Here is a 15,354-nt window from a genome sequence, read left to right as displayed (position 1 = left end):
TTTTTAATTTAATAACAAGAGCTTTTAATTAGAACTAATCGGATTTATACCCCTTTTTGGCTATTTGTATTTTACAATGTTAGTTGCTATAGCAACGCTTGTTATGATATGATTTCTGACTGCATATAAAAACAATCAAACCCATCGCAATCTGTTGGTTGAGAGACGAGGCGACTTTGCAGAGCATTTCTGTGCGATTCCTGAGATTTCTGAAGCTGTTGGAGGATTTCTGAGAGAAAAAGACTTATTTTAAAGAGCACAATTTCTCTAATCATCTTTTTTTCGTTATTTTTCTGATTATTTTTTTAAACAACTTTGTTGCTCTTTTTTTATTTCGTTTTTTTTCTTCTTTTTCTTTTTCTTTACTTTGTTTTACATTTATTTTTTTATATTTGTCTGTATTTGTCTGTTTTATTGCAGGTTGGAGGAGATTGTCCATGTCCCACATGGGTGAAGAAAGAGGAGGTGAGTGTTTTTAATCTTTCATTTGTTTGTCATTGTATATCACTGTATGATGCTGTATGATGTTTGACTAATATGAAAAGGATTACAGAAGTTAACAAAAAAAAATTCATTAAAAATGTTTTGATGCACAGAAGATACACGGGACAGCACCACTGAGCTTCCTGGTTTTTTGGCTCCTGTGCCTTCACATTTGGCTGATTCTGCATCCACAGACCAGAGGAACAGCAAGAGGAAAAGGCAGAGCAGCAGCCAGCAAACACTGTCCACCTCGTCCAGCAGACCAGCCAAACGCTCTCGCAGAGGTCAGCACAGCTCATCTTCTAGATCTTATGGCTCAGTTTGGAAATGATTTGTCATTGATGAGACCGCAGCATGTTTTCTCTTTCTCTCTTTTCTTCATTTCTTGTGCTTTTCTGTGTTGCAGACTTGTACCAGAAGGGCCCGTTGCTGGGACGAGGTGGATTCGGCTCTGTGTTTGCTGGGATGCGCAGGTCTGATGGACTACCAGTAAGAGATTTTCTTCCCTCCTTTGTTCAGACATGCTTTAGAAATGTTGCTGTCAGTAAATGTCATGTGTCACAATCAGGCAGGTGTGATTTACTCTGCTTTTTCTGTCTGCAGGTGGCCATCAAGTACGTGTCGAAGGACCGGACCCCCGAGCGACTGAAAGTTGTATGTTTTGATGTGAATCTGTTGTGTTTGCTGTGTTTGATTGAGTTCTGGATATAATGGAGGGTTTGTCCTGCAGGATGGTCAGGGTCGGCTGCCGCTGGAGGTGGCATTGATGACCCGTGTCACGTCAGCTCCTGCCTGCCCCAGTGTCCTGCAGCTGCTGGACTGGTTTGACCGTCCCAGGCGCTACATCCTGATCCTGGAGCGACCGGATCCTTGCCAAGATCTCCAGAGCTTCTGTGAGGAGAACGGCTGTCTGGATGAGCGTCTGGCCAAGAAAGTGCTGGTGCAGCTGATCGCGGCCCTAAAACACTGCGAGAGCCGCGGCGTCCTGCACCGGGACGTCAAACCAGAAAACCTGCTGATCTCCACAGAGTCCCAGGACATCAAGCTGCTGGACTTCGGCTGTGGAGATCTGCTGAAGCGATCGGCCTACAAATACTTTGCAGGTGAGTTTGAGTTACAGAAGGAAACGTTCTGTTGATGTTTGTGAACTTCTGCTGATCCACTAAAGGGAATTTGTCTGTACTGGAGCATGTTGAGCAGATGTTTGTGGTCTTCTTATGTCTCTCAGGCACTCCTGCATACGCTCCTCCCGAGTGGTTTCGTAGACATCGCTACCATGCGACTCCAGCTACAGTCTGGTCAGTAGGAGTGACGCTCTACAACATCCTGTGTGACCGTTTCCCATTCAGAGGCGCACAGAGGATCACGTCCAGAAGCAGACTGACCTTCCCTAGGAGCTTGTCAACAGGTAAGAGATTCAGACACATTCAGAGATAGCCTGGCGAGCGAGCAGAAGTGTGTTGTTGTGTGTTTCTGAAGACGGTGTTGTGTGTAACAGAGTGCCGTCAGCTGATTCGCTGGTGTCTCAGTGCAGCACCGGCTGATCGGCCCAGTTTAGATGACATTGAGAGCCATCCCTGGTTGCACTGCACAGGTGGCCAGTGACATTACACTTATCTAAATCCAGCAGTCATGGCTTGGGTTGCATTGTCAGGTTCAGTGTAGATAAACGCTGTCAATGATTTGTAGAAGGAGAGCAGGAGGGGCAGAGGAACTGAGGAGAACAGATCCTGATCCTGAGCTTCCTCTGCTGCATCTGTGAGCCTCTGTGTGAAGCTGTACGAGCTGAAGACACACACACACACACACACGCACACCTGCACACACACCAGCTCGGAGTGCAAACTGGTATAAAGTGTTTTTAAAATGAGACTATGCAATGAAAAAAATATATAATATAAATTAGTAAAACAAGCCTAGAGTAATCTAAATGTTTTTCATAATGAAAAATGGTTGTTTATATTCTGTCCTTTTTTTTAAAGAAAATTAACAATAAAATTGATTTTATACCCAATAACCAAGAACTGAGTCTTTACTGTTTTCAAATAAATGTAAATCTTGAACTTTTTTCACCTCCAGTAAACAAAATGTTTAAAGTCTGCATGAACCGGAAGTTGCGACTTTTTTTTTTTATATTGTGACACAGTTCCTAGAGAAACTGAATATTAAATGACACAACGGTGGGCGTGGCTTGTTTTTTGTACTGCGAGCTGATTGGATGTAGTAAAGTAGGCATTTCATTCCGAAAGATTGGGAAAAGTGTTTGGGCAAAGTTATTAAAACCTAACAGACACCTCCTGCTCACCATTTCTGCTTAGTGTCAAAACTGACAGTTGGAGCAGCGTGGTTAAATATGTTAGTCATGCCCAATTCCTAAGATATACGTAATCTGGCAATTTAACAGAAAAACAAACAGGAAGTGCATTTTTGTATTTCAATTAAGATTATAAGGGTAAGGATTATAAGAATTATTTCTGCTATAAATATGGCAATAACAGATCAGTTGGACATTAACAAGCAGTTTAAAAAATTCTATGAAAAGTTATATACATCCGAGACAAATAATAAAGCGAATATATCCCATTTTTTTGATACAATAGAAATGCCCAATATCAGTGATCAAGACAAGGATAATCTTGAACTACCCATATCTATAAAAGAAATTGAACAAGCTATCAAACAAATAAAAAGCGGAAAGGCACCTGGCCCTGATGGATTTATAATTGAATTTTATAAAACATTTTCACACAAATTATCCCCAATATTCAAAAAGGTGTTTATAGAAATAACTGAGCAGAAATCTTTACCACCAACTATGTCACAAGCTATTATCACTGTTATACACAAAAAAGGTAAGGATCCCTTGAAGTGTGACTCATATCGACCTATAAGTTTACTTTCGAATGATTACAAGATATTAGCAAAGATTTTGGCAGCAAGGCTTAATCCAGTCATACAAACACTTATTCATCAAGATCAAACAGGATTCATAGCAGGGCGGCAGCTTTCAAGCAACTTACGGAGACTATTTACAGTTTTTTACAATTGCTATGACACTTTTTTCAATACATGTAACAAGTTTCCTAAACTCTTAACACGGTTAGCACAACACCCGTCTTCGTGGGCTATACAATTAACACATTTCTTGGTGTTTTGACACAAAATGCATCCAGTTAACACAAATTTAAAATGCTTGAACTTCTTTTACACACAAACTCAACCAAGACCAAAACTATGTAATTTCGCAGTCCAATTTACCAATGCTTTCACACAGTATGTCAGAACAGATAACATCATGTTCTAAACAGAACCTATACAGGCTAAAGCCAAAGTAAACAGCTGTTGATATTGTCAATTGAAACACAAATATATTCCCTGTATATATATATATATATATATATATATATATATATATATATATATATATATATATATATATATGTGTGTGTGTGTGTGTGTTTGTGTGTGTGTGTGTGTATATACCGCTGTCAATCCGCTGTCATCTGTCATATATATAGACACACACACACACACATATACATGTATGTATATATATACACACACACACACACATATATATATATATATATATATTTATGACAGCTCCCATATGAACATGATTTCCATCTAGAAAGCACACTCCTGTGTTGAGATTTTTCAAATCACATGATCATACTGTATGTTCTAAAAAAAGGACTCATGAGGTTTTTGAAAGGAACAAGGAGCACATTGCAGAACTCTGTCACCAATACGTCCAGGTAAGGTTATGCAATACAGTCATTACTTTACTATGCACAGTGTGTTTTGCAGTAACCTACTCTATAAACCTGGTGTTCATTAGTACATACATTAGTTATAGTACAGTGAAGTTGGAGGTCAATCAAGTCCCACATGAAATTATCTATGTTGACGAGGCTGGCTTCAACTTGGCGAAAAGGCGTCGCCGTAGGAGAAACATAATAGGTTAAAGGGCCATCGAAGTCGGGCAAATGCAGAAGACCAGGCAGTATAGAAAATTATTTAGTTTTTTATTATAATTGTGATGCTTTTTCTGTTTGTAAATCTTGCAGTGATTGCCTTTTGCAAATAAAGTCTACTGCAGCAATTATGTGCCTGTATTTTTTTACATCAACTGTAAATGTTATAAAGCAATTTTTTCTTTATTTTTGTATTGACCTTTTGCAGTAAAATAAAAGAAAATGCATTTACTAAACCCAACAAAATGAAAATGTAGAGAGTCTTAAGATATAAGGGCAGAGCTGACACATAAACTAATGCAGTTTCTGTAAATTTAACTGATGATAGTGTTTTTATTGTCAGTGTGTTCTGATTGACTGAATGTTTCTGTTGGAAGAGAAGATGTGTTTGTGTTTTGAACAATAATGTCATTTTGAAACATGTTTGTAGTGTTTTGTTAGACATAGTGTAGTGTGTTCGTTTATTATTGTATTTTGAAAAGTAGTTTAGAGGTTTAGTTTATAATGTGTGATTTTGAGCATAAAATTAACTTTTTTGTCAATTGTGTGTTTTAGGTGTGTTGCTGCATTAAGAGTTTAGCAAACTTGTTAAATGTATTGAAAAAACTGTCATAGCCATTGTAAAAAACTGTAATATACTTTACTCACAAAGTTCACATTTGCCAGAGGTGCTATTGTCATTAGATGCTCATAAAGCCTTTGACCGTATTGAGTATGAATATCTATTCACAGCTCTGAAAAATTTTGGCTTTGGTCCTGGTTTTTGCACTTGGATTAGTATACTAAATTCGCATCCAACTGCTTGTATAAGAACTAACAAGGTAATATCAAACTTTTTTCCTTTATATAGAGGCACCAGACAGGGCTGTCCCCTTTCTCCCCTCCTATTTAATATAGCAATAGAGCCACTAGCTATAGCTTTAAGGAAAGAGTCAGACTTGCTAGGCATTAATAGGAGTGGGAAGACTCAAAAGGTTTCACTGTACGCAGATGATCTCATTATATACATATCCAATCCTGATAGTTCCATACCCAAAACAATAGATCTTATAAATAGCTTCGGGGCAGTTTCAGGATAAGAAATTAGTTTCAGTAAAAGTATATTATTTCCAATTAATAAGATAGCAAAACAGTCAGACCTCAGTAAATTTTCATTTAAAATTAGTAATATATCTTTTAAGTACCTGGGAGTTTCTGTGACCAGTACATATAAACAGCTATTTAGATGTAATTTTGATGCAGTGATGGAAAAAACGAAACAAGATTTAAACCGATGGTCTTTATTGCCTATCTCTCTTGCAGGCAGAATTAATGCGGTTAAGATGTCTACTTTGCCAAGGTTCTTGTTTTTGTTTCAAAATGTCCCAGTATTCATTCTTAAATCCTTCTTTAAGGAGCTGGATAAACAGGTGTCTTCTTTTATATGGAATAAAAGCATTCCATGAATTAGGAAAGCATTTTTAGAAAGGCAGAAAGAAGTTGGGGGACTGGCGTTGCCCAACTTTATGTATTACTATTGGTCATGTAACATTGAAAAAATTGTTTATCTGACAGATCCTGAAAATCAGGAGAATGAACCTGAGTGGGTAGAGATGGAGCAGGCATCCTGTGGGACAGTTTCTCTGTTTTCAATGCTTTGTGCCTCACTACCACTTAATAGAAAATATCTGCCAAACAATCCTATAGTCAATGGTTTTATTAAAGATATGGGCTCAGTTTAGGACGCATTTTAAGCAAAAGCAAGCACTTTCTTTATTACCCATTACTTCCAATGCATTATTTCCACCATCCTTAATTGATCATGCTTTTCAGATCTGGTTTAGAAAGGGACTCAGATATGCAAGGGACTTTTTTCAAGGAAGTCATTTTATGTCATTTGAACATATGACTAAAGAATTGGATATTCCTAAATCACATTTCTTCAGATATCTTCAGGTAAGAAGTCTAGTAAAAAGGTATTTTAATACACTTTCAGCTCCTCCCATAAGTAGCTGGATTGAGGAGATCTTTGATCTAAATGCATCTGAGGGTAGTCTGATATCAAAAGTATACAGTCTGATTTACAGAGCAGCTGCACCATCTCTAGATTTTCTAAAGAAACAGTGGGAAGATGACTTAGGAAATATAGTTCCAGAGTCAGTCTGGCAATCAACAATTAAGCAAATTCACTCAACATCTATTTGTGTCAAACACGGTTTATTACAATTTAAGATAATTCAAAGGCTGCACTTTTCTAAAAGCAAATTGTCCAGAATATTTCCAGAAATTGACCCAACATGCTCTAGGTGCCACAGAGACGAGGCCACCTTAGGTCATATGTTCTGGACATATCCATCCCTAAGACCATTTTGGACTGTGGTGTTTGAGCCTTTTTCTTATATATGTGAAAAGGAGATACTATTAGATCCAGTAATGGCAATATTTGGTGCGACACCTGAAAATCTTTCACTACCAGCAGGTCAATTAAATGCACTAGCGTTCTCTACTTTGCTGGCCCGAAGACTTATTCTTTTGCAGTGGAAGTCAACTAAACCACCAACACATACTAAATGGGTAGAAAATGTCATGGCGTATCTAAAGCTTGAAAAACTCAAATATAGCACCCAGGACTCAAATAATAGATTCTTCAAACTTTGGAGACCCTTCCTGTCATATTTTGAGAACAGATTTAACCCAAATACTAAAATGTAATCCCCCCAACCCCCCCCCCCCCCTTTCCCCTAACTTTATTTATTTATTTATTCATTTATTTATTTACTTATTTATTTTTATTTATGTATTTTTTCGTACCTTTTACCTTTTTCTTTTTAATTAATATTATTTCACCTTGTATTTGTTTTCTTTTTTTATGTACCTTGTTCTTGTATATGTTTAAGTTGCTCTGTTAAAAGTTTAATAATAAGATTTTTCAACTAAATATAGCAATAAATAAATGCAGTAGGGCTGGATGGTATGATGTATATATCATTATCATGTACTGAAAAAGAGTTTTCTATTCTGTTTATACCTCAATGTAGGTGTAGTTAGCTCACGTCTAGCATGCGTGAGGCTGAGAAAGACTCTCTGGCAGTGTTGTCAATTCCTTTATTTTAGGGCTGCTCGATATTGGAAAAATCTGACATTGCAATTTTTTAGTTTTGCTCTAATATACATTGCGATAGGAATATAATTTCACCAGATGATTTGAATAGCTATATTTGGAAAGATTTTATTAATTTAGCTCGACTTGGATGATCAAGACTTTTTCTATGCAGTTCATCTGCATAAATTATAACAAATTACAAGCAATAATAAATAAATAAACAGTGCTTTATGCTTTTCTGGGGAGTGGAACAGTATTCAAGTACAGAAACGAAACAATCAAATGTAAAATAACATGGTCATCATTAGATAAATAATGTCAAATTTTGATAATATTTTTATTTTTTAATCATTATTAAAATTAATCCTGCATTGTGACTATTGCAAATACGCACATTGCGATATCGATGCTCAAACAATATATTGTTCATCACTACTTTATATTTTCAACAAAAAGGATCACAAAGTTTTATTTATACAAATTTTTATACAAGAAATGTAATATTTGTATTTTAAAGGGGAAAAAACTGTTTATTTCCTTAAAGTGTTTACATGTTTATAATTTCATTTTTGAGTTATTTACTTGGGATATATTTTATATTTGTCATAAGATGTTACTTGAGAAATGTTTATAATAATATAATTAAAGTTTGTCCATAAAACTGTGAAATGTGAGATACAGTGGAATTTGTTGTTCATCTGAAGTCATGTGTTATTTACAAAATACACCAGAGATGTTAATGTCTGTTAACTTTACCAGGTAATGATCATCATTTTTGTCATGAAGACTCCTGCTCCGCACCAGAGCCAATGCCTTCCACTGATTGACCAATGGTTCCTGTTCCTGGTTTACCTGTCGCTGGTCAGAAAGAGCAGGATCTGAGGGATTGTCTCAACATCCATCAGTCCACTCTCAGCGGGATTAGAAACACTTGGGTCAGTTTATTTATTTAATTTACTTGGCGCAGTTGGAATTTGGATGTCTCCTAAGGACATTAAAGCCACGATGACAAGTGTGTGTGGCAAGAAGACTTACACCTAGTTATCATTAGCTGTGTTTCCATCCAAAGAGATTTATCCACAAAACTGGAATATTGCATAAGACATTTATGAATAAAGCACTGTTTCCATCTAAGAGAACAAAACTGGTCACTTCCTGATAAACCGGCACCAAATATAAAAAAGAAAAATGGAATTTGCTGTGGTAGGAGAAGACACTGTGGTCCTTTCTCTTATATAATAAATGACTTGCGCCTGGAGATAATAATACTGAACCAGTCAAAGGATGAACTTTGGCTGAATGATTTTAGAATGACCAAAACAACATGTCAGATGCTCTACATTGTGGTCGGTCCACTTGTTTGCCTTATGCTGTACCATCACTCCTAGTTTTTTACATAATCTGTTAAAACAAAATCACATGACTTTCTTTGATGCGCATGACCTTAGTTGGCTAACAATGGTTTTGGGAAACGCACCCCTGGTTAGATTTTTTTGGATTAATGGATGGATGACAGATTAATGAATGAATGGCTGGTCAGATGGTAAATACAGTAGATGTCCTTCCAAGAGGAAGGGGGTGGAGGTGGGCATTGATAGTTGGAAAGATGTCTTCTTTGTGGCAACTATTTAAATTGTAGTTAATGAACACACAACAGACAGAAAAGGAGACTGACCAGGGGTGTCGCTAGACCCCATATACGGAGGCACGTGCTCCAGTAAAGGGGGCAATGCAGTAAATAAAGCAACAGTTTAATCGAGAACAAACTGACGCATGTGTGCAGAAAACCATTCTTGTGTGCCTCACACACCGCTGCTTCTACTTCTGCTGTGAATCCCGGTTGTTTAACATGCACACTGAAAAAAATACATGCCACTCATAAAACCAGAATAACAGCCTTTAATGCAGTGGTGTCTGCGCTCAGTAAGTTTTGCAAGTCTGCAAAACTACTGTTTAAGTAATATGAGGATGATCATATTTTGACTATACGAGGCTTTTTTTGTATGAAGCACAAAGGAGAGATGATGAATGAGTCAAGAAAGTTAGACTTAATAACATTATTTCTCCGCCATCAGAGTCAGGTCTCAGACAACAGATAATTCTATACATTTTTGTTTTGTGTTTCTCAGAATTCTCATAATTTAAAATTCATGCAAAAGTTTTTTAAGAAAATTTTAAATTGGCAAAGAGGTAGAACTGCTTGAACAGACTGAAAAATGGAGTTAGTTTCCAAAGAAATGTAGTAAGATTAATTATAGACCTGATATCTTTCTCTTTGCAGATTTGTACGGAGCATGTGGAAGAACAGGGAAACACACCTCAATAACCACAAGTCTATCGTGATAAATTAGGTACAGCCTTACATTTTTAAGTTGAATCAAATTTACCTTATCAAACATTTTAATTTATTTATTTACATTTTCACAGAGTGATAGTCGGGTATTTTCTTTGGACGGACGGACGAATAGATAGTATTGAACAAGCAGGTAGAGCTCTGTTGATGTTTTCTTTGTCTTTTACAGAGTGGAGTGGAGAATCTAGGGAGTCACATCTCTGCAATGGTTAGAAACTGCTGGTCAGGAATCACCTATCACCGAAAGATGTTCAAGAGGAAGGGGGTGGTGGTGGGCTTGAGCTGGGCTCAGATTATAGGAGTTTTAAAAACCTAACCGATAATGAAATCTGGTTGCTGTGAACACATGAGGAGAATCTTTGGCTAATTTTTTAGCCCACCTCAAATCTTAAATGTGTGCAAAGTACAAAATATGAAAACTGCGCCACAGCACACAAGATATAATTATTTTTATAGGCTATTGAACTCATTCTATCCTCATCACAGAAAAATAAATAAATAAATGTATAAAAACACAGTTTAGTTTTTCTCAGTGGCTTTGGTGCATTTCTCACAACACTTTTTACATTTGCACAAGTTAATGCATTTCTCAAAACAATTAGCACAAACTGCTAAACCTAGATGATAACATGAAAAAGTGAGTCACTTACTCAAAATGGATAGCTCATTCCTCAAAAGCAAGTATTGATGTCAATGAGAGTGTCAGTGTCATCAAGAGGAAAAGTCCTGGCAAGTGTTTATAAAAAGATAGTCAAATGGCTTTGTCATGTTTTCATTATGACAGTTTGCTCTATTTTTTTTTCAATGCAATAAAGTCTGATTTTGGTGACACTTTCTGAAAATGCTCAAGACAGCACTATATACTATTTGCTCACCCATTTGAAAACTACAGTAAAGTTAGACATCACTGCATTTAGTGAGGAATCTGATTACAAGACACTGAATATGTATGTTTCACATTTTTACTGCAGATGCTCTTTGCGATTCTAATTTATTCACAGCATTGTGCAAAAGAATAAATACACTCTTATTTACAACAAACATAAACTCCCTTTGGGCAGAGCTGTGCACAACTGTAAACAATATGTGCTGTGCACAACTTTCAAACATTAAGTACAAATTGCAACTGAACCTACAACATACACAGGTCTGTAAATCATTCATGAAATTGTTCAATTTAGAAGACATTTTCTGGAAAATAAAGATGTAAAAAAATTTTATAAAATTTGCTGGTCAGATTTCGACAACTTGTTCAACATTTTTGTATGTAATGACTCAAGTAATGAGATGAGGACTATTAGTTTTTAAATGGAATGACTTTTCAGCATTCACAAGTTTAGTTTATTTTGACTGACATGACATAAGCGAATAATAATTTTATAAACAGCAGAGAGTTGTATGAAAGCAATTGATACATGTCCAAAAGTATTCGCAATTTGTTGGAAGGAATGAGAAACTGCTACTATGATGTGCACAAATGACTAATAGTTTTGAGAAATGCATTAACTGTTGTGCAAATGTAAATAGTGTTGTGAGAAATGCACCAAAGCCATTGAGAAAAACTGTAATATGTTGAATCATTTTGGGTTTTGGAGATAACTGGCAACGTTCTAGTGCCCGGCTACACATGTCATCAATATCTGCACACCGCTATAAGAATAACGTTAAATCTGGCTAATAATAAAGGATAATTCAAGCTTATTCGAAAAAAAGGATATTGTAATGAAGTTTACGACCCTTTGGCTGCCGGGAAGAAGGAGGCGGAGAACCGACGCAGGTTTAAAATATTTATTAATCACAATGACGGCAGCTCCTCACGGAGACTGCCATCTAAACCAAAACAAACGGACGGCAGCTCCTCACTGAGACTGCCGTCAAACTGAAAGCAAAAGTAAAACAATATGCCCGGGCCCGGTCCTCTCTCGCCTTCCTCTGCCATCGGTCCTCCTTTTATGATCCAGAGCTCCTTCCGTGGGATCCGAGGCAGGTGCGCACCGCAGGTGTATCCACTTACGCGGTGGCCTCACCCCGTTCCCACGGCTCTCGGCCACACCCCCTCGCCACAGATATATTTATTTATTTATTGAAAGCAACATGATTCTCTCCAGCTCATGGCTTTGTTAATACTGAATAGGTTTGAACTGCTGTGATCAGCCCGATTTCAAATCCTGGATTTCAATAATGTCTGCTATGATCAGGGAGGCTGCGATTTGTGTTCAAGATGGCGAGGTGCAAGATTCTATCTTTAAACGGCTCACATTACCAGATAATCTGCACTGAGAATTGGAACCGATAAAAGTCCTCGACAAGATTTCATCTCCGATTCTCAGGAGGTCAAAATAAATTGGATTAAAACTTCTGTAGTCTAAGCTCAGCTTTAGATAGATAGATGTATTCTCTGCGGCAGGCGTTTTTTTTCAGGTAGTGGACACACAACAGACAGAAGAAGGAAACTCACAAGAGCATCAGTGGAGATTTGTCTAAGGAACGCTGGAGAACATTTAGTGCACTGCAGGAGTTCAGCAAGCATGTAGAGCTCTGTCAGTCGTGTCTTTGTCTTTTACAGTCTGGAGTGCAGCTTGTGGAGAAATATAGGAATCACACACCTCAGCAATGACTGGACACTGATGGTCAGGAGTATCCTTTAAAAACAGGTGGATAGGTGCATGGTATGAATGTCCTTCCAAGAGGAAGAGGGTAGTGGTAGACATGGATTGTTAGCTAGATGTCTTCTCTGTGGCTGTTATTTATTGTAGGTAATGGACATACAGCAGGGAGAAGACAGAGACTCACAAGAGCATCAGTGGAGATTTTTTTTTAAATTGCCGGAGAACCGCATGTGCATTGCAGGAGCTCAGCCATCAGTTAGGGCTCTGTTGGTGCTGTCTTAGTCTTTTGCAGACTGGAGTGAAGCAGAAAGAAGAGAGTCACAAGGGAACAGAGGAGATATGTCTGAAGAGCACTGGAGAAAACTTTGTTTATTGCTGGAGATCAGCAGCATGTGAAGTTTTGTTAGTCTTGTTTTTGTCTTGTATGTCAGATTACACTGGGGCATGTGGAGAAACGGGACTCACACCTCAGCAATGACTAGAAACTGATGGTCTGGTTAGTCATTTTACTGAATAGATAGGTGGATAAATGAATGAAAAATAGATGTCCTTCCAAGAGGAAGGGGGTGGTGGTGGGCTTAGATTGTTAGATGTCTTCTCTGTGGCAGTTATTTAAATTGTACACTGTTAACCCTTGCTGTAGATTATGCGGTAAATAACTCTAAAATAGCCAGTGTTCTGCTGTAATGAAAGGAAACAGTATTTTACTGTAAAACCAGCAGGATTTGTATGAAATTAGATCATGCAAAGAATAAATGACTGTAATTTACTTTATGTAGCCATTACAGGTAGTAACTGTGGTAATAAATGGTAAATTACTGTCTCATCTACTCTGATGCTTTATGTGGCTATTTATAGAGAGTTGCATTTATTTTAAGACAGAAAACAATGGTTTAGGCATTAACACACACATACACTGGCTGTCCGTCTTATTCTAAACACAAATGTGTTGTCCTTTAAGAGAGCCACAGGTGTTTGATTTGTTTACTTCTGAGTGTGCTCTATTCTCTGTCTGTCAGTTCAGATGCAGAGTCTGATGTGTTTTAAGCTCTAAATAAGAATCTACAATGAGTGTAAAGGAGTAAATGTGTTCAAATATTTTGAGGGTTTCTAAAATAATGTCTGTGTGTTAAATCCAATTGTTGTTATCCTGAACTGTGCACTTGAAAGCTACATCGTTAGCTAGTTAGCATCTCCTCACACTTCTTACATGACTTTCATTGAAGTATATGTATTAATTGGACAACTCATCTTTATTGGTTTTGCCATAATGTACAGATGCAAACAGTGTAATGTGCCTTTCTGGAACTAAGCAGATTTTATACACATTAAAATCCTTCAATTTTAATCTCCTCAGTTAGATAACGTGCACAGAAATCCTCACAGGGAATCATAACAAAGGATTCATACTGTACAGCCATCCACACACAGACCTCCACTGTCAGGTTGTGAATTTGTTAATGTGTTACTTGTTACTTGGAAAAGTCATATTATTTCATAACTTGTGTTACTTGTAATGCGTTACCCCCAACACTGTAACCATCGATGTCAAACTCAGTTCCTGGAGTTCCCTACTTCAACACACAAGTCCTACTGTATATACACTGCATGTGTTGTTCATTATTGAACCTTTTTGTTTCATTGTAAATAGAAAATGTCTTCAAACCTGCTGATTTGTTTAATTTTGTTAGACATTTTCTGCTGTATATTTGTTTGCTGCCAAAACAATAAAATACATTTGTCTGAAGAATTGGTTTGCTTTTTTATTTTTCATAACAGTTCAGAAAACTGATTAATTTGAGTTAAACTACAATAACTACTGTATATATGATTTACCATTAATGTGTGTGCAGTAGCGATTATGCTGTGAGTACAGAACTACAGTACAGTAATTAACTGTAAGCAGTTTCCAGTTAGTTTCCGCTACTGCTCTGTTACACTGACTAACACTGTTGCCAGTATTCCACTGTAAAAAAAAGTCAAACCTGGTAAGATCTAATACATTTATTACAGTATTTATTATTTGTTAACATTAGTTAATGTAAATAAAGTTTTATTGTTAATTCATGTGAACTCACAGGACATTAACTAATATTAACAATTTAATTTAATATTACATTAATAATAAAACAGCCCAGACCTGGCAATGGTCATGCAAGCAGACTAGCTTTTCTCACACTGAAGCATATATATGCATAAACACACTCCTCAAAGATCTCTCTTAAATGAATGTTTTCTGCAGAATGCTTTATTTTAATATATTTGTGCATAAACATTAGATCAGTCAATATCAAAGTCAAAACTGTAAACAAAAAACTTCAAAAAAAATCTTAGGATTACATTTAAAAAATGAGTTCACCCAAATGGTACACGCCACTGGTACTTCACAGCTACTGTGGGGTCACCCATTGTGGAGAGATCTCAGCTGAGATGCCCAACCAAGACAAACCACCTGATTCTGGACAGCAGAAGATTGGCCTGACGCCCAGAAAGAAGATGTTGCCTGAATGACCGGAAGAAACTTCAAAATGACCGGAGTTACAGATGGACCAAGCTACTGTAAGCTCTTTTCTGGAATAAATATAACACACACACACACACACACACACACACACACACACACACACACACACACACACACACACACACACACACACACACACACACACACACACACACACACACACACACACACACACACACACACACACACACACACACACACACACACACACGCATAGAATAACACGAAATAAGTCTTGCAGACATTAAGAATTAAATATTTATAGGTCAAATATTTATTAATAACCTTCATTTAAAGAATATTTTAATAATAATAAAATTTAAAAA

The 15,354-nt window shown here is 37.0% G+C and overlaps 1 protein-coding gene across 6 annotated transcripts; it reads left to right on the top strand.

The window, feature by feature from the left end:
- Nucleotides 1-153: 153 nt before the first annotated feature.
- LOC137495937 (serine/threonine-protein kinase pim-3-like) lies at nt 154-14,254 on the top strand. Of its 6 annotated transcripts, XR_015493476.1 has the most exons (10): nt 154-465; nt 597-767; nt 890-972; nt 1,087-1,137; nt 1,214-1,586; nt 1,712-1,891; nt 1,982-2,077; nt 2,173-2,261; nt 8,302-8,477; nt 10,065-11,090. XR_015493476.1 is itself a non-coding variant. In XM_087257088.1 (8 exons), the coding sequence occupies exons 1-8, from the start codon at nt 438-440 to the stop codon at nt 2,199-2,201; spliced, it is 1,011 nt and encodes a 336-aa protein (XP_087113214.1). In that variant the 5' UTR covers nt 154-437; the 3' UTR covers nt 2,202-2,513. The 6 variants fall into 6 exon arrangements, 2 of the variants coding, with proteins under 2 accessions (XP_087113214.1, XP_087113215.1); XR_015493477.1 differs by lacking the exons at nt 1,982-2,077; nt 2,173-2,261 and adding an exon at nt 9,824-9,893 and having other exon boundaries at nt 10,065-14,254; XR_015493475.1 differs by lacking the exon at nt 10,065-11,090 and having other exon boundaries at nt 8,302-8,572.
- The last annotated feature ends 1,100 nt before the right edge of the window (nt 14,255-15,354 follow it).

The sequence above is a fragment of the Danio rerio genome, chromosome 6, assembly GCF_052040795.2.
Source record: "Danio rerio strain M-AB ecotype USA chromosome 6, GRCz13ab, whole genome shotgun sequence".
In the NCBI taxonomy this organism is placed as follows: Eukaryota; Metazoa; Chordata; class Actinopteri; order Cypriniformes; family Danionidae; genus Danio; species Danio rerio.
This window is presented reverse-complemented; position numbering and strand designations above follow the sequence as displayed.

Bases quoted from the DNA above. Each gene is read 5' to 3' on its own strand.
- LOC137495937 (XM_087257088.1), top strand. From the start codon at position 438: ATGTCCCACATGGGTGAAGAAAGAGGAG. The intron at 768-889 runs GTCAGCACAGCT...TCTGTGTTGCAG, and splicing joins AGCCAAACGCTCTCGCAGAG to ACTTGTACCAGAAGGGCCCG. The intron at 1,138-1,213 runs GTATGTTTTGAT...TTTGTCCTGCAG, and splicing joins CCCCCGAGCGACTGAAAGTT to GATGGTCAGGGTCGGCTGCC.